Source organism: Lontra canadensis, unplaced genomic scaffold (genome assembly GCF_010015895.1).
Source record: "Lontra canadensis isolate GAN:19392208 unplaced genomic scaffold, GSC_riverotter_1.0 scaffold99, whole genome shotgun sequence".
NCBI classification, from domain to species: domain Eukaryota; kingdom Metazoa; phylum Chordata; class Mammalia; order Carnivora; family Mustelidae; genus Lontra; species Lontra canadensis.
Window position 1 is genome coordinate 4,344,818 of NW_022631093.1, and position 23,250 is coordinate 4,368,067.

The 23,250-nt window shown below is 39.9% G+C and overlaps 2 protein-coding genes across 6 annotated transcripts in view; both read left to right on the forward strand.

The window, feature by feature from the left end:
* Positions 1-1,309, forward strand: part of PCBD2 (pterin-4 alpha-carbinolamine dehydratase 2) — a 50,188-nt gene extending 48,879 nt beyond the window's left edge. For 2 of the 3 annotated variants that reach the window (XM_032837599.1, XM_032837601.1), the window contains exon 4: positions 1,056-1,309. In XM_032837599.1, coding sequence (XP_032693490.1) covers positions 1,056-1,151 — 96 coding nt within the window. In that variant the 3' untranslated portion in view covers positions 1,152-1,309. The remainder of the gene's footprint in view (positions 1-1,055) is intronic. The other variant, XM_032837600.1, reaches the window with a different exon arrangement.
* A 6,210-nt stretch (positions 1,310-7,519) lies between these two features.
* Positions 7,520-23,250, forward strand: part of CATSPER3 (cation channel sperm associated 3) — a 29,863-nt gene continuing 14,132 nt past the window's right edge. For 2 of the 3 annotated variants that reach the window (XM_032837664.1, XM_032837665.1), the window contains exons 1-2: positions 7,520-8,000; positions 9,943-10,096. In XM_032837664.1, the coding sequence (XP_032693555.1) occupies positions 7,900-8,000; positions 9,943-10,096 (255 nt within the window). In that variant the 5' untranslated portion in view covers positions 7,520-7,899. Of the gene's footprint in view, positions 8,001-9,942; positions 10,097-23,250 lie in introns of those variants that run through there. The other variant, XM_032837666.1, reaches the window with a different exon arrangement.

Below are 23,250 nucleotides of genomic sequence, written 5' to 3' on the forward strand. Positions count from 1 at the left end.
ATTGCAAATTAGTAACAAATTTTCCAATCTGCTCAAGACATCAGTGACCAAACTCTCTATTTTCATGCTTGTCGTCTACTGAAACTATTATGAGCCATTTGGGCCAAGTGAGGCTCCTGAATTAAAATGTAAGATACATGTTAAACCCTCCTAAGATAAATTTTTAAAGTTATGGTAGCGAATAAGAGAGATACAGCCTTATTTACCTTACTGAAATAATTATGCTCAAGAACTTGCTTTAAAAACAACTGTTTATTAAATTCTACATTCTAAGTAGGAACTGGCCTTCTTAGGACAAAGAGCAGGCTAAAAAGATTTTAAGTAGTTTTTAAGGGGGCTCAGTAAGAAGAATCACCCCCACCCCAAATGTCCTTGCCTTTATGGTCATATGCCATTTGAAATATCTTGTCATCTAGATTTCTGTGTGGTTCTGTTTTCTCTTTAAAAAGTCTCTTTGAAGAAGAGAACATTCTCTGGTGTACTTGTGATTTATTGGAATAGGTCAGAATACGCAGGTACCATGATAAACTTTTCCTTCCTACTTGCCTCTCTTTGTCCATAATTTTGCTTGTGCTTTTTAATTGATTTTTCAAGAAGCCACAGTCTTTTCCTCCACCCCACCTCTGACCCACTTCCCTAATTTAGAAATGGGCTTTTCTGAATGTAGTTGCTAAGGTACTACATTTGATAGCTTGGTCTTTCTCAGTGGCCTGAAAATAGTCATGTAATTAAAGTAATGGGAGTGAAAATGAAACCTTAGTCTCTCTCTCTCTCTTTTTTTTTTTTTTTGAGAGACAAGATTTCAGATTCGGGCTGCTGAATTGCCCTTCACATGAGAGGACCTTTTTGTCCCTGGGCAGGTGCTGGGCCCAGTCTGAAGCAGACTGTGTCCCTGGAGTTCATTAGGTTTTAGAAATGCTATGCTTATTCATAATGTAGTATTTTGTAAATCATTTAATCTCCCCAGTTGTCAAATGTGAATGTTGAAGAATAGATTGATTTCTGAACTACCCAAGACGAGAACCATGAATTGTAGCTGCTTCTGTGTTTCTTAGGTGCAGATAACCCTAACGTCGCACGACTATGGTGGACTGACCAAGAGAGATGTGAAACTGGCCAAGTTTATTGAAAAAGCAGCCGCTTCTGTGTGATTTTTTTTTCTAAAGTGTGTGTCAAACCCGGTGCACGTCTTAGCCATCATGTATGTGGAAGGCAGTTCACATGAACAAATTCACTTGTCAGTTTAAGCTCACCTTTTGAACAGTGTTTTGTACAATCAGTGCTTAATTACAAAATGATTTAAATTTGAGCCTGAGGATTTCTCATTATTTCTAATCATACATATAAGGTAAACCAACTCAGGGAATTACATTAGTAATATTCAAAGGGAGAAATAGCATTCTTAAAATCCAGAAATTGGCATGGGGGAGTATGCATACATTTTATAACCCAGAAATTCAAGTGGTGATGGTGACTTTACCAATAGATTGTCTTGGAGAATAATTAGAAGGTAGAAGAAGAATGGTGAACTCTGTAGGTAAAGGGTTTTAACAGAGCTATAACAATTCTTACGATGCTGAAGTTGATTTGGAGTGTAGCTGCTATTTAAGTAGATTACAAAAGTCACAGAAAATGGGTAAGCTATCTTGTTTCATCTTTTTCAGAGAGGGAGTTGAAGGAGAAAACAATGGCCTCTGGGGCAATATAAGGATTCACTGTCACAGTGACCAACTTGCCAGATCATTATTTGACTTTCTGCATTAGGAGGAACTAAGGGTCATTTTTTTTTTTTAAGATTTTATTTATTTATTTGACACAGAAAGAGAGAGAGAGAGAGCACAAGATGGGGAGTAGCAGGCAGAAGAAGAGGGAGAAGCAGGCTCCCCACAGAGCAGGGGGAGCCCGATGTGGGACTCGATCCCAGGACCCCAGAATCATGACCCAAGCCAAAGGCAGTCGCCCAACTCACTGAGCCACCCAGGTGCCCTAAGGGTCATTTTTAAAAATCATTTGCAGTTTGTGACTCCTGAACTGAGGGTCTACATGGCCACTAAGTTAGAAGCTCCTGAGTTTTCAGGGCGCCTGGGTGGCTCAGTGGGTTAAGCCTCTGCCTTCGGCTCAGGTCATGATCCTAGGCTCCTGGGATCGAGCCCCACATCGGGCTCTCTGCTCAGCGGGGAGCCTGCTTCTCCCTCTCTCTCTGCCTACTTCTGCCTACTTGTGATTTCTTGTCTCTGTCAAATAAATGAATAAAATATCTTAAAAAAAAAAAAAGAAACTACTGAGTTTTTATCCTGTAATGAGCTCTATTTATATTCTGTGTGTCACTGATAGGAGTAAAATGGAATGTAAAGTAATGTAAAGTAATCTGTTACTTAAAAATTAAAATACCAGTGTTCTTTGAAGGAACTCAGGAATGTACTTATTATTTTTAAAGATTTTATTTATTTGTTTTAGAGAGAGAAAAGGAGAGGGAGACAGAATCTGAAGCAGACTCTGCACTGAGTGCGGAGCCTGATGTGGGGTTTGATTTCACGACCACGAGATCATGACCTGAGCCAGAACCAAGAGTCAGACACTCTGCCGACTGAGTCACCCAGGTGCCCCAGGATTGTACTAATCTTTTTTAAAACTTAATTTAATTTTTGAAAGATTTTACTTAATTTATTTGAGAGAGAGGAAAAGCATGAGCGGGGGGAGGGACAGAGCGGGGAGAGGGAGAGGGCAGAGGGAGCCCAACGCAGGGCTGGATCCCAGGACCCTGAGATCATGACCCGAACCAAAGGCAAATGCTTAGCCAACTAAGCCATCCAGGCACCCCATGGAATGTACTTAGTAATAAGATTAGAATATAGATTTAAAGAATAAATACATATATAAATATATAAATATATATATATTTGTCCAAAGAAGGTGTGTTAATCTCTTGAAGCATTATGGTACCAGGATTTAACAGGGATCATCTTTGTGTAACTCACCTTGTTTCAGAGACCAGAAAAATCCATATGTTAAAATAAGCAAACATTCCTGTCCCTACCCAACCGGGGCCCCAGTCAGAGAAACCATATGGAAATGGGACAGGGAGGCTGAGCTCTCCGAAGCCGTTCTTTTTTTTTTTTTTTTTTTTAAGATTTTATTTATTTATTTGACAGAGAGAGAGATCACAAGCAGGCAGAGAGAGAGGGGGAAGCAGGCTCCCTGCTGAGCAGAGAGCCCAATGCGGGCCTCGATCCCAGGACCCTGAGATCATGACCTGAGTTGAAGGCAGAGGCCTTAACCCACTGAGCCACCCAGGTGCCCTCTGAAGCCGGTTCTTGGCTGGGTCTGTTGGCTGGGGAGAGACAGGTCCTCTCAGTTTGCCCTGTGGATATGGAGTACACCCTCCATTTGAAGAGGGACAAGAGCCGCCTAGGTTCTGTGGCTGCCAGGAGACGCGTCATTGCTGCTTCTTAGAAATTTGTTTAGAGGAAAAGGCAAAACTTTTTTTTTTTTTTAAGATTTTATTTTTTAAGTAATTTCTGCACCCAACTCGGGGCTCCAACTCAAAACCCTGAGATCAAGAGTCATATATTCTTCCAACAGAGCCACCCAGGTGCCCTGCCTTGTGTTTTTATAAACTCTTTTCTGTATTATAGATTTGGGGACTTTTATACATTTTATTTACCAGAGATTTTAAGTTCAGTGCTTTAATTTTTTCACATGAATTTTTATTTTTTTATTATTGTTTTAAAAGATTTTATTTATTTATTTGTCAGAGAGAGAGAGAGCGAGCGAGCACAGGCAGAGAGGCAGGCAGAGGCAGAGGGAGAAACAGGCTCTCTGCTGAGCAAGGAGCCCAATGTGGGACTCGATGACCTGAGCTGGGATCATGACCTGAGCCGAAGGCAGCTGCTTAACCAACTGAGCCACCCAGGTGTCCCTATTATTTTATTTTTGTAAAGATTTTCTTTATTTGAGAGAGAGAGTGAGCATGAGCTGTGGGGAGGGGCAGAGGGAGAGGTAGAAGCAGGCTCTGTGCTGAGCAGGGAACCTGACTTGGAACTTGATTGCAGGACCCTGAGATCATGGCCTGAGCCGAAGGTAGCCATTTAACCAGCTGAGCCACCCAGGCCCCCCTCACATGAATTATTTTTTATTTATTTTTTATTTTTTTAAAGATTTTATTTATTCATTTGACAGAGAGATCACAAGTAGACAGAGAGGCAGGCGGAGAGAGAGGAGGGAGAAGGCTCCCTGCTGAGCAGAGAGCCCGACGCGGGACTCCATCCCAGGACCCTGAGATCATGACCCGAGCCAAAGGCAGCGGCTTAACCCACTGAGCCACCCAGGCGCCCCCCTCACATGAATTTTTAAGCACGAACAAACTTAAACATATTTAAAAATAAAGTGAATAGTACGTTGAACCATTATGTACTCAGATTTAACAATTATCAAGATTTTACATCAGTTACTTCACAGAAGTCTCCATTTCTCTTTTCTTTGCTAAAGCATTTAAAAGCTGCAAAATAGCTTTAACATTTAAAATCCTAGATAGCATGTCCTTTTATCCCTACATCCCTCAGTAAATATCTTTAGAAAATACGATCATGTTCTTGTATAAACCATAATGCCATTATTTCACCTAACAAAATCAACCATGATTCCTTGGTATCACCTAACACCCAGGTAAAATCAGATTTTCTTGAAGGTCAGGAATGCATCTGGACAGTATTTTTGTTCTAATCAGGATCCACATGAAGTCCACCCATCACGTCTAGTCTCTTTGTTCATTCAATCTAGAATGAGCAAGCTCCCCTTTCTTCCTCCCTTTCCCCCATGTCATTGACTTACTGTAAAAACAGGATCAGGTGTCCTGTAGAATATCCCACCTTCCAGACTTGTTTGTTCCCTTTGGTGTCACTGACCTTGTTTCACCGTACCCTGAAACCTTTCCCCTTATTTTGAATGTAAGCATGAGGGGCTCAGCTTGTTGACTGGGACATACACCACATATTAGTGCAGCAGAAAGAGCAGGATTTGGCTTGTAATTGCAGTGGTGAAGACCCAAGAATGCATTTACTAATTAGCAACTACATGAGGGTTTGACATTAGGTCTTTGTTAAGGGTTGTTGCATCTGCTAGAACTCAAAGACCTGACTGTAGACCACCAGAGCCCCCGCAGTAGAAGGCTGTGGAAGTACTAACCGGGGTAAATTCCAACAGAATGAACTTCCAGACTCTGTTCAAGTAACTGACGTTTCAGCCTCAAAAGACACTGTCAAAGTTGGAGGCTCCCAGGTTCTTTTCTATTCCAAATCTTTGTGCGATGGCAGTGGTTTTTCTGATGCAGTAAGCTTCAGTTTCCCTTTATTTTCTTTCTAAAGAAACTCTGGAGGAGAGAGGAGTTCCATAGACATGAACTATGTTCCATAGACATAAACTATGACCCCTTGGAAGACCTTCCTGGGTAACAAACCAGGTTGCCCTCATGTTTGACAGTTCCCTTTTCTAGATTGAAGTTAATGTTGTAAAAGTAATGATTACTTTGATAGGAGTAAGGAAATCTTTGGATAAACAGAATAAGCATGGTTCTTGATGTTTTTGCTCTAGACAGAAAGCAGCAGCATGTATATTGTGTTTGAACCCAAACTGACTCCATTACTGTCCTGCAGGACTGGTGGAAGTACGCAGCGGTCTGTAAGCTCTCTCACCCAGTTCAAAAATAGACCGGTTGAACTCTGGGACTTTCAATTTTGTGGAATTTCCTGCAAAACACCCAAGAGCTGTATGAGGGTTTGGCTATAATATGTGAGGTTTCTGTTCCAGTGCCACTTCTTGGGACAAGTAAAGGCATGACTCTTAGCCGAAGACTTGAGTCACCAAACTGCCATGCCGGCTGACTGCTGATGTCCCCCTCTGTGTGCGGCTGGGCTGGGCTGGGCTGGTGGCACCGATGGTGAGCACAGTGTGAGTTGCTGCTGAAAGGGCAGAGGAAGTGCCCCCTTTGGCTTCTTATCACAGGGTGCCTGTTGTGTCCACCTGTCTGTGAGAAAAGATGGATGATTTCAGTAGGTCTTGGAGAAGCTTATCGCATCTGATTGTGCTCACAGCTGGAGCTCCATTCCCAGACTGATGTGTTCATCGGTGACTTCAGAAACCACATTCAGCTGTGCTTAGCTGTGCTCGTGGGGTATTCTAACAACAACCGGACTTCTCTCTGCTGCTTCCAGCTGGCCATCTTTCCTCACCCCTCCAAGCATCGTGAAAGAATTCTTTACATCCTTAATCTTCTATTTCTCCCCCAAAGAGTGCTTTGATGCTCCATGAGGGAAGGCATGGAAGTAGACCATTGGGGTTCCTGGAGATGGACTCCCACCATGCTCAGTGAGCATAAGGGTCCCTAGTGCCATTCATTTGTATAATTCTACAGCATACACCCACCAAGGGCCTTCTGTGTCCCCCCAACTTGAGTAGACACTGATGTCCTGGGGCAGGTGGAACCAGATTCAGGTGAAGGACTAATTCAGGCTTTCTTCTAGCAGCTGCTCCAGGAGTCTGCTGTGGGGATGTTGGGCATGAGCCCAGGAGGCATTAGGGCCCATATGACCAAAGGAGGCAGTAGGAGGTACAGGAGGAGCTGATCCCTGGGGGACAGAATGTAAAGTGGGACAATGAGGCTAAAGTTTGAATCTTGGGTCTGTGAGTTGAAGTGATTCTTAACGTTTCACTGTTGATTATTTTAAATGCGGAAATTGAATAAATAGGATGTTATTTCCCAGTTTAGTGTATTGGTTGCCTACAAGAGTGTTTTCCTATCAGGAATAATAACATACACTTATTCTAGAATGCCTGGGACTACAGAGCTATTTTGGTGGTTACTCGCTTTTCTTAGAGCTCAAGAATTTATGTTTCCAGGAATGTGACTAGTTTAGCCACTAAAGGTTTAATACAATGGAGGGCTATCCAGATCCCTCTGTCTAGATTTGCCTTGGAAGCCAAAGGGATCAGAAGAAGGAAAGCAAAGAGAATATGTTAATCCCAAGAATTGAACAGAGCAAAAATCCTATGGCTCTTGTACTTAAAATATCTTGGCCCCACAGGCTCATCCCTTATGCTCTGTTCAGGAGGGTCATATATACACATTATGGGCTTCCCATAAGGTAAGGGCTGGGAGTGGATGACCTTCTCTTTTCCTCCTTTTTCTTGTGTTCTAGCCCCAAACCCATCAGCATCTTTTCTGTCTATCCTGATGTTTCTGGTCCTGTGCCCCAGTGTATGCTCTTGGCTCTTAGAACCCCAGAATACTTTGCTTTTTCCTCTTATATGATGCTTAACTTAGTCTTAACACATTATTAAGGGATTTTGTGGATACTTTTTTTTTTTCTTAAGATTTTATTTGTTATTTGAGAAAGGGAGAGAATGAGCAGTGGGGAGGGGCAGAGGGAGAGACAGAGAGAGAAGCAGACTCTTTACTAAGCAGGAAGCCCAATGCGGGGCTTGATCCCAGGACCCAGAGATCATGACCTGAGCCAAAGGCACGCGCCTAATCAACTGAGCCACCCAGGTGTCCCCCAGATGTGGATTCTTCTTGAGAGAGAAATGACTTTTTTCTGCTCTAGCTCTGGTATCTCCCAGATTCAGCTTAGAGCTTCACAGTTCCTGTGTACTTGTATCCCTTTCGCTGATCTGAGGTGCATAGTCTCCCTGGGAAGACAGGATCTCAGCACAGGAAGTATTTGACTGTGGGGACCGGCAGGCTAGTAACGCACTATAACGCCCAAGAATGACGTCATAAAGTGGGAGTTCCTTTTGTGGGCCCTGGTCTGTGGCCTCTTGGAATCTAGATGCCAAGGAAATCCCTAAGCAGAGATTTTCTGTTTGGATGATCAAAGCAAGGAATAAAGATTGGGAATTTGGAAAATGTCTCAACAGTTTCATTACCAGAATGATACAAGAGTCATTTCGAGCTCGCTGTTGGATAATCCTTCAGCAGAGTTCTGTGCGAGATTCAGGAAATTTCAGTAAATATTCTTTATTTCTATTGCTTGTTAAGAAATGAGCAGATGGCAGCGTGGGAGCAGGGTGCCAGTATACTCTTAGCTTCTGGGTACACTCACCCCTGCGCTTTCACTGGGGAAGTTGGTGAAGGCTCAGCCAAACGGTTTGCTTCTTTGGCTTTAATATCGTGACTGGTTGGTTAAGTCAGTGTTCAGTCACGGTCTTACTTGACCCATACACTGAATTTGACTCTGTTTAGTCCTTTTATCTTTTTGTCCTTCTTACTTTGTTTTTATTAGCTACTGTGTTAGAAAATTTGAAGGAGGGGCGCCTGGGTGGCTCAGTGGGTTAAAGCCTCTGCCTTCAGCTCAGGTCATGATCTCAGGGTCGTGGGATCGAGCCCCACATTGGGCTCTCTGCTCAGCGAGGATCCTGCACGCCCCTCTCTCTCTGCCTGCCTCTCTGCCTACTTGTGATCTCTCTCTTTCTGTCAAATAAATAAATTTAAAAAAAAAGAAAATTTGAAGGTAATTGACCTCATCTCAAAACAGATGATGAAAACTGTACATCTTGTTTTTTAGATTATGAAAGTATATGCGTTCTGTATTTATTTACTGTTAGGAGGAGTGCGTCCATTTGTTACATATAGTGGGGAAATATAATACATACTTTTTGAGAAAAATTGGAAAACATAGATAAATATAATAACCAAGGAAAAGATTTACCATAAGCTTGCCATCATAGGCAGACACTGTCAGCATTTGGCCGGTGTGCTGCTCAGTTTTTTTCACCTGTTTTTGCACAGTTGAAATAATACTGAGTAGAGAATTTGGTATCTTATTTTGTTTTTGTCTTTTGCTATCCGGTGGATCATAAACATTTTGTTAAACCATGAAAAAGTCGTAGGCATTTTTTGGTATCTATGTAAGATTCCATGAGGTGGATGGCCATCTGTACTTAACCAGTCTTTCTTGTTAGACTTTTAAACTGTTTCCAGATTCTTCCTACTGTAAGTAAAGCTGGGATGAACATGTTTGGCCAAAGCCACTTCATTCCAGATTGCATTCTCTTGGGGTAGGTTCCTTGGATCAGAGGTTAAAAATAGTTCTAAGGCTTTTCAGAGGGGCCGGCCGATTTCCACGCCCCCTGGCAGTTTATGAGAACACCTCATCACACCACATGACTGCCAACATTAGATGCTATGACATTTAAATCTTTGCTAATTTTATAAGCCAAAATAATGGTTGGACCTAATTTGCAACCTTCCTTCCCTGTTAGTAATGCTACTGAACATTTTGGGGGAAGTTCATTACCCTTTAAATTTGTTTCATGAAGTGACTGTTTTTGCCTGTTTTTTTAGGGTGTCCAGTTTTTTTTTTTTTAAATCACTGATTTGTAAACACTTATATAGGTGATGATTTGATTATTACCAGTATTTCCCTACTAGACTGACAATATTTAGTTTTGTTCTCCTTATATCCACAGTGTCTGCTGTCTGATGTCTTGCCTGGCATTAGTAACCACTCAGTAAAAATTTATTGAAGGAGTAAATGAAGATAATGCCTTGTTTTGCTTGAGAGGGACTAGGAATCATTCCCCCCCACCCCACCCCAAGGTTTAAGAGAAGGAACTAAGTAACTGAGTGGGAACAGATCAACTCAGAGGTCATCATACATATTTTAGTTCAATGTTAGCATTGTGTTGCAATTAAGAAAAAAACACACATTTATTTAAGTCATCTCTGCACCCAATGTGGGGCTCAAATTCATGACCCTGAGATCAAGAATCGCTTGCTCTACTGACCGAGCCAGCCAGGGGTTCTGCAACGTGTTGCAATTTAAAAGTATATTTAAATTTATATTCGCAGAGGGGAGAAAGCAGGACCTAGTCTCACAAAAAGTGTGTAATGTTTGGGATCTAGTTCTGTTGTAAGATAATCATACCTCTTATTCAACTTTTTGACAGGAGGAGAGATACTCAGTGCCAGGCATTTGTGAAGAGAGTCATAATGAGTCGTCTCTTTAAGATAATTATGATTAGCACCGTCTCCCTGAATGCCTTTTTTGTGGTCTTGTGGACTGATTATAATACAAAATACAACTTGTTCAGACTTTTTGAGGTAAGCAGACAAAATGAGTAAAGTCTCTTCTGTTTCATCCTTTTTATTTGTGAAAACATTATAAGATTTTTAAGGCATTTTGTTCAAGAAAATTTTCCATAGGAAAGCTCTAAGGACTTAAAAAATATACTCTAAAATCTGGAAAGATGGTAACAATATTAGCAGTGGTAACATGGTTTTTTAATCTCTCTGAATTTTCTCCAAAAAAAAAAAAAAAAAGAGCAACTTGGAGGGTGCCTGGGTGGCTCAGTCAGTTAAGCATCCGACTTTCGGTTTTGGCTCAGGTCACTGGATCTCAGGGTCATGAGAGAGCCTTGTGACAGGCTCTGCATTTGGCAGGGAGTCTGCTTGTGATTCTCTCTCTCTGTCCCTTCCCCCTGTGGGTGCATGTTCTCTTTCTCCCTCTAAAAATAAATAAATAAAATCGGGGGGGAGGGGAACGGAGCAACTTAGGAGCAAAACCAGAATCCATGGGCAGCATAAAAATCAAAACTAGTTAAAAACGTATCCTTACTATGAGCCCCAACTGCACAGTATTAGCCTCTGAGGGAGAGGAAGCAGAGAATGTTCAATAAATATTAGTTGGAAAATATGGGCTGATATGAGAACATATTTTTTAATTAACATATATTATTAGTCTATAAAGTAGAATTTAAGTAAACTTAAAATACTTAATTTAAGGTAGCATTTAGTGATTCACCATTTGCATATAACACCCAGTGCCCCTTACTTCAAGGGCCCTCCTTAATGCCTATCACCCTATTACCCCATCCCCCATCGACCTCCCCTCCAACAACCCTCAGTTTGTTCTGTAGTTAAGAGTCTCTCATGGTTTGTCTCCTTCCCTGTTGTCTTATTTTATTTTTCCTTCCCTTCCCCTATATTCATCTGTTTTGTTTCTTAAATTCCACATGTGAGTGAAATGATACTGTATTTGTCTTTCACTGACTGACTTATTTCACTTAGCATAATACCCTCTAGTTCCATCTACATTGTTACAAATGGCAAGATTTCATTCTTTTTGATGACTAACATATCCATATATATACACACACACACACACACACATATAATTTCATTATATGTATTATATACATTATAATTTCATATATATATATTTTTTCTTCTGTCGATGAACAGTATTTAATATTGGGAAGGGTGTTGTTCAGTCCAGTACTGGGTTAGTGCAAGAGGTTCCTGGTAATTCCTGAAGGACCTAAAGCAGTCTGGATCTTGTGAACTCTGAAGACTGACCAGCCAGAGTTCCCTTCAGGGATATCCCCCATGATCCCCATGTGCTTAGAAGAAATAAAAGGAGGGGAGTAAAAATTGAGCAGGGGAGAGACCCAGAGATGAAGGAAGAGAAAGTCTAGATAAAATTGGAGGAGGGGATTGGAATGAAGAAACCTTAAAAATCAAGCTAACATGTCTTTAAAACAGAAGAGGGAGCTACATGAAGTCAGAACCACACCTTCTAAAAGTTCAGGAAAACTAATGCCATAGAAAAAAGTATATTATAAAGAGATTGAAGTAAAATCCCACACAATTTTTGTGAAGTGAGAAAAGAGAATATATTGGAGAATAATATCCCTGTAGATGGTAGAAGCCCACCACAAAGACATGTCCACAAAACAGATAACAACTGGAGCATCTTATTTCAAAACAAGGTAAATGTTTAAGAAACTGATATGAAATAGGAAAGAACAGAGGCAAAGTGAAAAAACTCAGGAAAGAATTAGAAATAAAAGACATTTCAGAAATGAAGATGCAGCTAGGAGCAATTAAGCACAACTGGTAATAGCTTAAGAGACGTATTGGATTAATGGAAGAGACTTTTTTTTTTTAAATTTTATTTATTTATTTTTGAGAGAGAGAAAGCGAGAGAGTGCACAAGCCGGGGGAGCGCAAAGGGGGACGTAGATTCCCCGCTGAGCAGGGATCCCCATGCAGGACTTGATCCCAGGACCCTGGGATCATGACCTGAGCCAAAGGCAGATGTTTAACCAACTGAGTCACCCTGGTGCCCAAGGAAGAGAATTTTAAAATCAATCAATAATGAAGAAATAAAAAGGATTCAAGAGAAAATAATGAATATTGAAAATGGGGGAAGGGGCACCTGGCCGGCACAGTTGGTGGATAACGCAGTTCTTGATCTCAGTGTTGTGAGTTTGAGCACCATGTTGGGTGTACATTACTTAAAAATAAAAATTAAAAAAAAGTGAAAAGAAAGAAGTTGTAAAGAAAATGGGGGGAAGATCCAACATAAAGATAACAGGAGTCCTGAATTTGAAACAGTAACAAAGTAAAGGGATGGAACAAACAGAAACCTATAATCTAAGAAATGTTACCTTAAATAAAAGAACTGAAGTTCTATATCGAGAGAGCACACGTTACACACCTGAGAATATGAATTTAGAACCACAAGCGCTGAAACATTCTACTAAAATTATTGGACTCTAAATGAAAGAAGGTGGAGGAAATTATGAGCATCTGGGCAAAGAGGCTGCTAAGGAAAGGGGAAGTATTGGCAGACTTTGCTAACACTTTATGCTAAAAGAAAGCAACATATTTAAGATACTTCAGGGAGGAAAATGAACCAAGAGTTCTAGATCCATTAAAACTGATGAAATTTCAAGTATAATGCACACAGAGATAAACTGTCATCAATCATGAAAACCCTTGGGTGATAATGTTCTCTTGAGCCCTTCTGTCGGAATCTGGTAAAGAATAAGTTGCAGCCAACCAAAATGACTAGAGATGCATCAACATTAGGATGGGTGATGAGCGTTAAATACAATTATTGGTAGAACTAATCCTAATTGTGGGCTAACAAGGAGAGAATACACCATAGAATGAATCTGTCCTCTGATGGTGAAGATACAGTATGACTCAAACATGGAGGAGAGTGGGGAGAGTTAATGCCCAGAAAATTTTAAGCCATTTTTAGGAGTCAAATTAGTGGAGATATATTAGAGTAGTATCATTTTGAGACTGTTGTGTGTGTCATATGGGATAAAGTAGATGGGCAAACATGGGACAGTTTCGTTCTCTTATCCTCTGTGTTCTTGAGAATCAGTATACTCATGGAAGAAAGGAGAAACGGAGGTAATACAGACAATGCTAAGTAAAAATCCTCCAGTTTGACATTAAGTTGGAAGTATCAGGATAAATGACGAAAGTATTTTATCCTTAACTGTGAAAAACCTAAATATTGACCACTCCAGCAATTACACAGCCATAGTGCTCACAATTCATGTGATTTTGAAATGCCGTTTCTCACTGAAAACAAACTAGGGATTTTTAGAGAAATGATTGACCACAAGTCAAGGCAAAAAACATACCAGAGGAATCAGGAATATCTTGTCATATTAGCAAGGAAGATGTCAAAGATCACGGGGGTTGTGTCAAAAGGACTCAGGAGACAACTTGAAGAGGCTGCTACTAGCCGAAGATGGGACACGTTGAGCTTTGATAAGGATGATAATTAAAATGGATTGGAATGCCTCATACAATCCATAAGTTCATAATGATACCAAAAACTAACTGGTCACTTTTGGAGGGTAATAAGGAACTAATTTTTATCTCTAAAACATTAAGAGAAAGAATCAAGCATTACTGACCTAATAGGAACCATATTACTGAGTAACCGTACAGTCCAGTCAATAAGAGAGAACTCTCTTTATAGAAATTCCCAGTTAATAAGTGAAAAAGGAAATGACAGAATTAGAGTATCACTATTTTCAGCCCCTAGTGAAGAAATGGATCTAGGCAATGAGAATGCGTGGCCGCTACCATCATCAGAGGGGAGACAAGCAGATATATGCTTGCTATGAAAGAACAGAAGCTATGATCTTGCTAAAGAGATGAAACCTGAATCCGGTCTAGTCTTTGGATCTAACTACCAGTTTCTGGAAGATAGGGGACAGGGGAGCAGGCTGAGCTGCATCTTGAGTGTGTAGGTAGCAAAATCTAGACTGGGAAGTTCTACACGTCAGACTGCCTGGATTCATCAATAGGTAAATTGAAAGGAAAAAAAGGAATGGAAGACTTAAAAGACACCAAATTTAAACAGATTTTAAAAGGCAAGACTAAAGTATTAGTTCCAGGGATGCATACATGTGTTCCTATCTATAGAGAAATCCAAGAGAGTGATGACTATGAAAATCAGGATGGTGGTTAATTTGGGGGAAAGGGAGGGAGTTGTAATTGGGATGGCACACGTGGAGGACTTGTGGGATAGCTGGTGAACAAAGTTGTATTTCTAGACCTAGGTGGTAGTTATAGCGTGTGGGCCATGTAACAGTCCATTAGGCTATGTATTTGTTTGTGTGGTTCTATATGTATGTTTTGTTGTATAATAAAATGGATAAAAATCTACTCTCTCTTCTTTTATGGTAAATAACAAGTTTCTTTCTTGGTGGTGAAAGTGGTCAACATCAACCCAGCATGGAGTCAGAGGCCATGGAGGTAGGTGGTGGAGTACCCTAGTCAATGCATGAAATGCGCCAGTGTCCATTTGGCACCACATCTCTGAATCTGTCGGTGTGTGGCAGTGCACTCCATAGCGTTTGGTCATGGACCACAGAGCATCATGTTAGGTATGGCACTTGATAGGAGTTAGGGGAAGAGCTGAGTTGAGGAATCTAAATCTTTGATTACCCTGCAGAGGCCATATGGGTCACATAATGTACCTCCCGTAGCATCCCGGTTTGCAAGCCTAGGGGAAGTTCTGTGCTGTGGAAGGGGTGCAGATTTCAATGTTAGAGAAATCGGGGTTTTTGGCAAGTTACTTAATCTTGAAATTGTTGCGCTTCAGCATTCATAAAGTGATGTCATTAATGTACACAGGGTGGCCGAGGTCATTGGATAACATGTATGAAAACCCTTGATTAACTGTGAAACTCTGAGAAATTATTACCATTTTGGAGAATCTCAACGAAGGTATCAGGAAAGTCCTGAGAAGGCCCTGATATCTCACCTCTGGAAAATCTTGAGACTCTGCAAGCAGGAAATGAAGGCTAAGGCAGAGATGTAAACTGCTGGACTATTAAATGTCTGCTGCAACACTCAGAACCTCATGGCAAAGGCTGGGAGATTTAGTGGGTCCAGGCATTTATAGAAATACCTGCCCATTCACTAGCAGACCATTAAGTTAGCTGAGTGGGTCTTTAGCCACACATGACAAAGAATACAGACTTTACAGAAGTACTTCTGGAAAGTTTCTTCTAAAAAAATGGCAACAATAACAAAATTCTAGGGAGAGGGGGTCATCTGATTTCCAGAGTTCCACTTTTATGTAATTTACAATTCATTTTCCAACAACAACAACAACAAAAATCTCAAAACATACAAAGAAACAAGAATGTATGGCCCCTATACAAGCAAATAAAAGTACAGTCAATAGAAACTGTCCCCGAGGAAGCCCATCTCTTCGGTTTACTATGCAAAGGTTTTTAAATTGGAGATTGTAAGTATGTTCAAAGGACTAATGAAAAAAAATCCTATCTAAAGAACCAAAGGAAAATATGAGAGGACTGTCTCACCAAATAGAGAATATGAGTAAAGAGAGAAATTTAAAAAAGAGCCAAATAAAAATTCTTTAGTTGGGAAGTACAATAATTGAAATATTCATTAGAGGAATTCAGTAGCATATTTGAGCTAGTGGAGGAAGGAATTGAAAAACAGAAAGATAGGTCAACTGAGATTCTCCAGTGTGAGGCACAGAAAGAAAAATGAAGGACTAGGGGGTGCCTGGGTGGCTCAGTTGGTTAAGAGGCTGCCTTCAGCCCAGGTTATGATCCTGGAGTCCTGGGATTGAACCCTGCAGTCTGGCTCCTAGTGGGAGCCTGGTTCTCCCTCTCCCTCTGCCTGCCACTCCCCCTGCTTGTTCTCTCTCTTTCTGTCAAATAAATAAATAAAATCTTAAAAAAAAAAATGAAGGACTGAAAATGATCAGAGACATGTGGAACCTCATCAGATAAACAAGGTGTCCCAGGAGATGAGAGAAAGGGCAAAAAAATTATAAAGGAAAAATGGCCCCAAATTTCCCAAATTCAATGGAAAACATTAATCTACACATCCAAAAACACCAGCAAACTCTGAGAATAGACTCAGAAATTCATCTAGACACATCATGAACAGACTGTTGAAAGAGAACTTGAGAGTACCATTGGAGAAACGATTCATCACATACAAAGTATCCTCAGTAAAATTAATGCTGATGTGTCACCAGAAACTACAGTGGCCAGAAGGCAGTGGGGTGTTATATTCAAAGTGCTGAAAGAAAAAAAAAAAAAGCCAAGAATTCCGTATCCAGAAAATCCATCCTTCAAAAATGAAAGAGATGAATGATGTCAGTGAAAATGGTAGAGTAGGTACTTTGAGGGTCCGTCTGTCTACAGAAGTACCTGAAAAGGGACAAAAAGTGTCAGAACTCTGGAAAATAGTCAAAGATTTATAGCAAATGAGTGAAGAGTGAATCAAGAAAGTCAACTTTTACTTTTTATTTTTTAAAAAATATTATTTTTTAAAAAGATTTTATTTGTCAGAGAGAGAGCCCAAGCAGCGGGAGAAGTAGGCAGAGGGAGAAGCAGGCTCCCCAAGCAAGGAGTCTGACAAAGGACTTGGATCATGGGATCATGACCTCAGCTGAAGGCAGATGCTTACCTGACTGAGCCCCCCAGGCATCCCAAAGATTATTTATTTTAGAGAGAGTGCAAGCAAGTGCAGGGGGGTGGGGGCGGGTAGAGGCAGAAGAAGAGAGAATCCCAAGCAAACTTCCTGCTGAGCATGGAGCCCAACCCAGGGCTTGTCACAAGGCTCTATCTCATGACTGAGATCATGACCTGAGCTGAAACCAGGAGTCGGATGCTTAACCAACTGTGCCACCCAGGTACCCAAGAAAGAGTCAGCTTTCAAAAGATAAGAAAACTTTACAACATTTTATTTTGTCCCTGACCCAGTCCCCTCCTCCTCGTGGTGATGGCCCTGAAGATGGCAGCCTAAGTTCTCATTGTGGAACTCTGGTCTCCTTGGTTCCAGAAGCCACAGAGCAGACTTTGTTCTTAAAGAGTTATGTTGTCTCTTTTGACCTGTTTGAGGGCTGCCTGAAGGACTGATGCAAGGCAATTGCCTTTGTTTTGCCTGACTTGGAACTTTCTCAGCACAGAAAGGTGACTCTGCAGAGAGCATTTCTTAAAATCATTGAGAGACAGATGAAAAACTCACTGCTATCTAGGGCAAAACAACAACAGCAACCACAACAAGAGACCAGTTGACATAAACAAAGGACATGCTGAAAGCCTTAGAAGAAAATCCAGGAGAAAGAGTCTTCGGAAAATGAAGGCATTAACAAACTTCCATGTATGTGGTAGAGTTTAGAGAGCCCTAAATGCCCAGGACAGGGTATATGTTTGGAAAAGAACTAAGAAGACCTCAAATTTTCACCTCTGGTTGATATTTAGGCTCAGAACAAGTAGGGAGTGAAGGCTAAGGTAGAGTTATAAATGACTTGGCTAAGCATTGGAGGAGTTCTCCAACACAGAGCTGTCTGCAAAGACTAGGAAAGGTTTTTTCCTTTGTTTCCCTCCTTCCCTTCCCTGTCTTCCTCTTTCTCTTTCTTCCTTTCCTGTTCCTTCCTCCTTTCCTCTTTTTCTTTTTGTGTGAGGTATTTAAAAAAATCTCTCCTTAAGCACTAACTAAAGGAAGACACTTCAAAGGCCACACTGATGGCAAAGAATACAGTTTTAAAAAATAATTTTAACATTTTATTTTTAAGTAATCTCTGCATTCAACATGGGGCTTGAATCCTGAGGTCCTGAGATCAAGAGTCACATGCTGTACCAACGGAGCCAGTCAGGCACCCTGCAAAGAATACAGTTTTTTAAAAAACTGTTGAGCCAGGCCACTAAACAAACAACACTACCCACAAAAAGTAACAAACTCTGAAGAAAGGGAAGAATCTGATTTTTTAAGGGGGGGACGGAGCTCTAAGGAAGCAGAATTATTATATACTATTGAAGCTAAGGTTGTATTAATTAAAAATAGATCGTTACAAGTTTAAGAGCTTAATTGTAACCATGAAAAACACAATGAAAAAGTATACAGAAGAAGAATGAGAAAAGAATCCAAGTGGTACACTACAAAAGAATCAAGCGCAAAAGAAAGTAGTAATGGAGGAATTAAGGAACAAAAAGAATGGGACGTATATAAAACACAAAATGACAGGGGTATTTCTTCTTTGTTAGTAATTACTTTAAGTATAGAGGAATTGAGCTCTCCAATTAAGACAGAATGGGTTATTTTTTAAAAATCCAAATATTGGGACACCTGGGTGTCATTAAATGTCTCAGTCATTAAATGTGACCCTTTGGCTCAGGTCATGATCCTAGGGTCCTGGGATTGGGTCCCACATTGGGCTCCCTGCTCAGCGGGGAGCCTGCTTCTCCCTCTCCCACTCCCCCACTTGTGTTCCCTCTCTTGCTGTCTCTCTGTCAAATAAATAAATTTTTTAAAAAATCTTTAAAAAAATCCAAGTATATGCTGTCTACAAAGAATTTATTTGAGATCCAAAGATACAAATAGGTTGAAAGTAAAAGAATGGAGAAATATATAACATGCAAGTAGAAATGAAAAGAGAGTTAGGTTGGCTGTACCCAAATCAGACAAAATAGATATTAAGGCAAAAACTGTTATAAGAGACAAGGGCATTATATATTAACAAAAAGTTCAATTCACCAAGAAAACACAGTGATTTTTCTCAAATGCACATGAAACATTCTCTGGGATAGACCATATGTTGTGCTATAAAGCAAGATGCAATAAATTTTAAAATATTGAAATCATGCAAAGTATCTTTTCTGACAACAGTGGAACGAAACTGGAAATCAATAACAGCAGGAAAACTGGAAATTTTTCAAATATATGGAAATACTCTTAAATAACCAACAGGTCAAGGAAGAAATCACAAGGGAGATTAGAAAGTACTTTAAGGTAAATGAAAATGAACACACAGAGGCACCTGGGTTGCTCAGTGGGTTAAGCCTCTGCCTTCAGCTCAGGTCATGATCTCAGGGTCCTGGGATTGAGCCCTACATCTGGCTCTCTGCTCAGCAGGGAGCCTGCTTCCCTCCACACCGCCCCCACCCCAGGCTGCCTCTCTGCCTACTTGTGATCTCTCTCTCTCTTTCTGTCATAAATAAATAAAATCTTTTTAAAAAATTTAAAAAAAGAAAATGAACACACAACGTAACACATAAGGAATATAGTCAATAATATTGTAATAACTGTATAGTGACACCTGGTAACAACACTTACTGTGGTGAGCATTTCATAATGTACATAAACATCAAATCACTGTTGTACACCTGAAACTAATATTGTATGTCAATATACTTCCATTTAAAAAATAATAATAAAACTTACAGGATGCGGCAGAAGCAGTGCTCAGAGGGAAATACATACCTGCAGATGCCTGCATTAGGAAAGATAAAAGATCTTAGTTTAATAACCTAACTTTAGACCTTTTTTTAAAAAAAAAATATTTTATTTATTTATTTGACAGAGAGAGATCACAAGTAGGCAGAGAGGCAGGCAGAGAGAGAGAGAGGAGGAAGAAGCAGGCTCCCTGCCGAGCAGAGAGCCCGACGCGGGGCTTGATCCCAGGTCCCCGGGATCATGACCTGAGCTGAAGGCAGAGGCTTAACCCACTGAGCCACCCAGGCGCCCCCTAACTTTAGACCTTAAGGAACTAGAAAAAGAAGGGTAAACCAAACCGAAAGCTAGCAGAAAGAAGAAAATAAAAAAAGATTAGAGTGAGATAAACAGAGAAGAGACAAAATCAACAAATTCAAAATTTCATTTTTTGGAAAAGGTTGACAAAATTGACAACTTGAACTAGATTGAAGAAGATAAGTGAAGACTCTACTAATAATAGAAATGAATGTTGAGACATTCCTACTAACCTCAGAGAAATAAAAAGGGATATAAGAGAACACTATAAACAATAGGATGCCAACAAATTAGACAACTTAGATGAAATGGACAAATTCCTAGAAACTTAATAACTGTAAAACCGACTTAAGGAAAAAATAGGAAACTGACATATTAGAACAGTCCTATAATAAGTAAAGATGTTAAATCACTAAGCAAAAACCTCCCAACAAAGAAATGCCCAGGACCAGAAGGCTTCACTAGTTAATTTGCTCTTGCATTTATGTATGTATGTATGTATTTATGTATGTATATATGTATGTATGTGTGTGTGTGTATATATGTATGAGAGAGAGAGCACAGGCAGGGGAAGGGGAGAGGGAGAGGGAGAAGCAGACTTGCTGATGAGCAAGGAGCCCAACTCAGGGCCCAATCCCAGGCACCTGGAATTATGACCTGAGCTAAAGGCAAATGCTTAACCAACTGAACCACTCAGGATCCCCATCCCTCTGCATTTAAAGAAGAATAAATACCAATGCTTCTCAAACTTCCAAAAAATAGAAGAGGATGGGACACTTTAGAATTCATTACATCAGTCCAGCATTACCCTGACACCAAAGCCAGAAAAAGACATCACAGGAAAAGAAAACTACAAACAGATATTCCTTATGAATATAGATGCAAAAATCCTCATGGAGATAGTAACAAACTGAATCCAGCAGCCTATTTTAAAGGATTAGACACCATGATCATGACGCCATGATTCATTACTTGATTTATCCCTGGAATGCCTTCAACATATGAAAGTCAGTCAATGTAATACACCAGTAGAATGAAGGACAAAATAAAATCCAAGTTTGTATCAGTTCTTGCTGAAAAAGGATTTGACAAAATCCAATACCCTTTAATGATTTAAAAACAAACAACAAACCAAACAAAACAAACTAGAAGTAGAAGGGAAATTCCTTAACCTGATAATGGACATTTATGAAAAAATCCAGTTTAACATCATGCTCAGGGGTGAAAGACTGGAAATCTTTCTAATCTAACTAAGATCAGGAAAAAGACAAAGATGCCTGCTTTTACCATTTTTTAAAATTATGCTGGAAGCCTTAGCCAGAGCAATTAAGCAGGCAAAAAAATGGCATTCACATTGGAAAGGAAAAATTGAGATTATCTTTGTTTGCATGTGACTTGATGTTATGTATAGAGAATCCCAAAGAATACACACACACACACACACAAACTATGAGGACTATTAAACAAATTGAGCAAAGTTGTTGGACACAAGATCAACAACAAAAATCAGACATATTTCTGTATACTAGCAATGAACAATCTGAAAAGGAACTTAAGAAAATTTGACTTACAAAAGCATCCAAAACAATAAAAGGCCGAGGACTAGATTTCACCAAGGAGATGAGAGATGGGTGTCCTGAAAACTATAGAACATTGATGAAAGAAGTAAGACCTACATTAATGGAAAGATATCCTGTATTCATGGATTAGAAGACCTATTAAGACTTGTTACAGGGGTGCCTTGCTGGCTCAGTTAATTAAGTGACTGACTTCAGCTCAGATTATGATATCGGGGTCTTGGGATTGGACTCTGCATCAGGCTCTGCATTCAATAGGGAGTCTGCTTGTCCCTCTGGCCTTACCCCTGCTTGTATCTCTGTCTCTGTCTCTCTCAAATAAGAAGAGAGAATCTTAAAAAAAAAAAAAAGACTTGTTACAAAGACTACCCAGAGTGATCTAGAAATTCATTGCAATCCCTATCCAAATTTAGAGAAAAATTTTTCTTTTTTTAAAAAAAGAAACTGGGGTGGCTGGGTGGCACAGTTGTTAAATGTCTGCCTTGAGCTCAGGGCATGATCTCAGGGTCCTGGGATCGAGCCCCGTATCAGGCTCCCTGCTTGGCAGGAAGCCTGCTTCTCCCTCTCTCACTCCCCTTGTTTTTGTTCCCTCTCTCGCTGTGTCTCTCTCTGTCAAATAAATAAAATCTTAAAAAAAAAAATAAAGAAACTAAAAAATAGATTCTCAAATTCATGTGGATGTGCAAAGGGCCTTGAGTAGCCAAAACAATATTGAATGTGAAGAACAGACTTGGAAGACTTGTACTTTCTGACTTCAAAACTTACTACAGAGATATTGTAATCAAAACAGTGTGGTACTGACATAAGGATAGACATAGACAAAGAATATAATTGAAATTTTAGGAATAAAACCAAATTAAGTATGGCTAATTGATTTTCAACAAGAATGTGAAGACCATTTAGTTGGGGCAAGAATAGTCTCTACATCATATGGTTCTAGGATAACTTGATATCCACACGCAGAGAATAACTCAGAGGCCCACCTTACACTGTATTCAAAAATTAACTCACAATGGATCAACATCCCAGATATAAAAGCTAGAATTCTTAGAAGAAAACACAGGGGTAAATGTTCATGACCTTGACCTCAGCAATAGATTCTTATGTATGACACCAAAAGCACAGGCAACAAAAGGGAAAAGCAGATAAATTAGATCTCATTAAATGAAAACATTTGTAAGTCTCAGGGAACTATCATGAGAGTGAAAAGATAAGCCACAGAAAGGAAGAAAATATTTGCACATCATGAATCTGATAAACAGTTAACATGCAGACTATACAAAGAGCTCCCACAACTCAACAATAACATCAACAACAAAATAACCCAATTAAAAAATACCCAAAGGACTTGAGTAGACATTTCTCCAAAGAAGATAAGCAAACGACCAATAAGCACATTAAAAGATGTTCAGAATCACTAGTCATTAGAATGAGAAATGCAAATCAAACTCACAATAATATACAACTCCACACCCTAATTATTACAATCATTATAAAAACAAAAACTGTGAAATGGAGAACAAGTGTTGGTGCTGTGGATGTGAAGAAATTAGAACCCTTGTGCATTGTTGGTGTGAATGTAAAATCATGGAGCCACTCTAGAACACATCTCAAAAAGTTAAATGTAGAATTGCTGTATGATCCAGCAATTCCACTTCCAAGTATATACTCGAAAGAATCAGAAATAGAGACTCAAACAGATTCTTGTACACCAGTGTTCACAGCACCATTGTTCACAGTAGCCAAAAGGTGGAAGCAAATCATGTGTCCATTGGCTGATGAATGGATAAAGAAAATGTGTTTATATGTAAAATGGAATATTATTCAGCCTTTAAAAAGAATAAAATT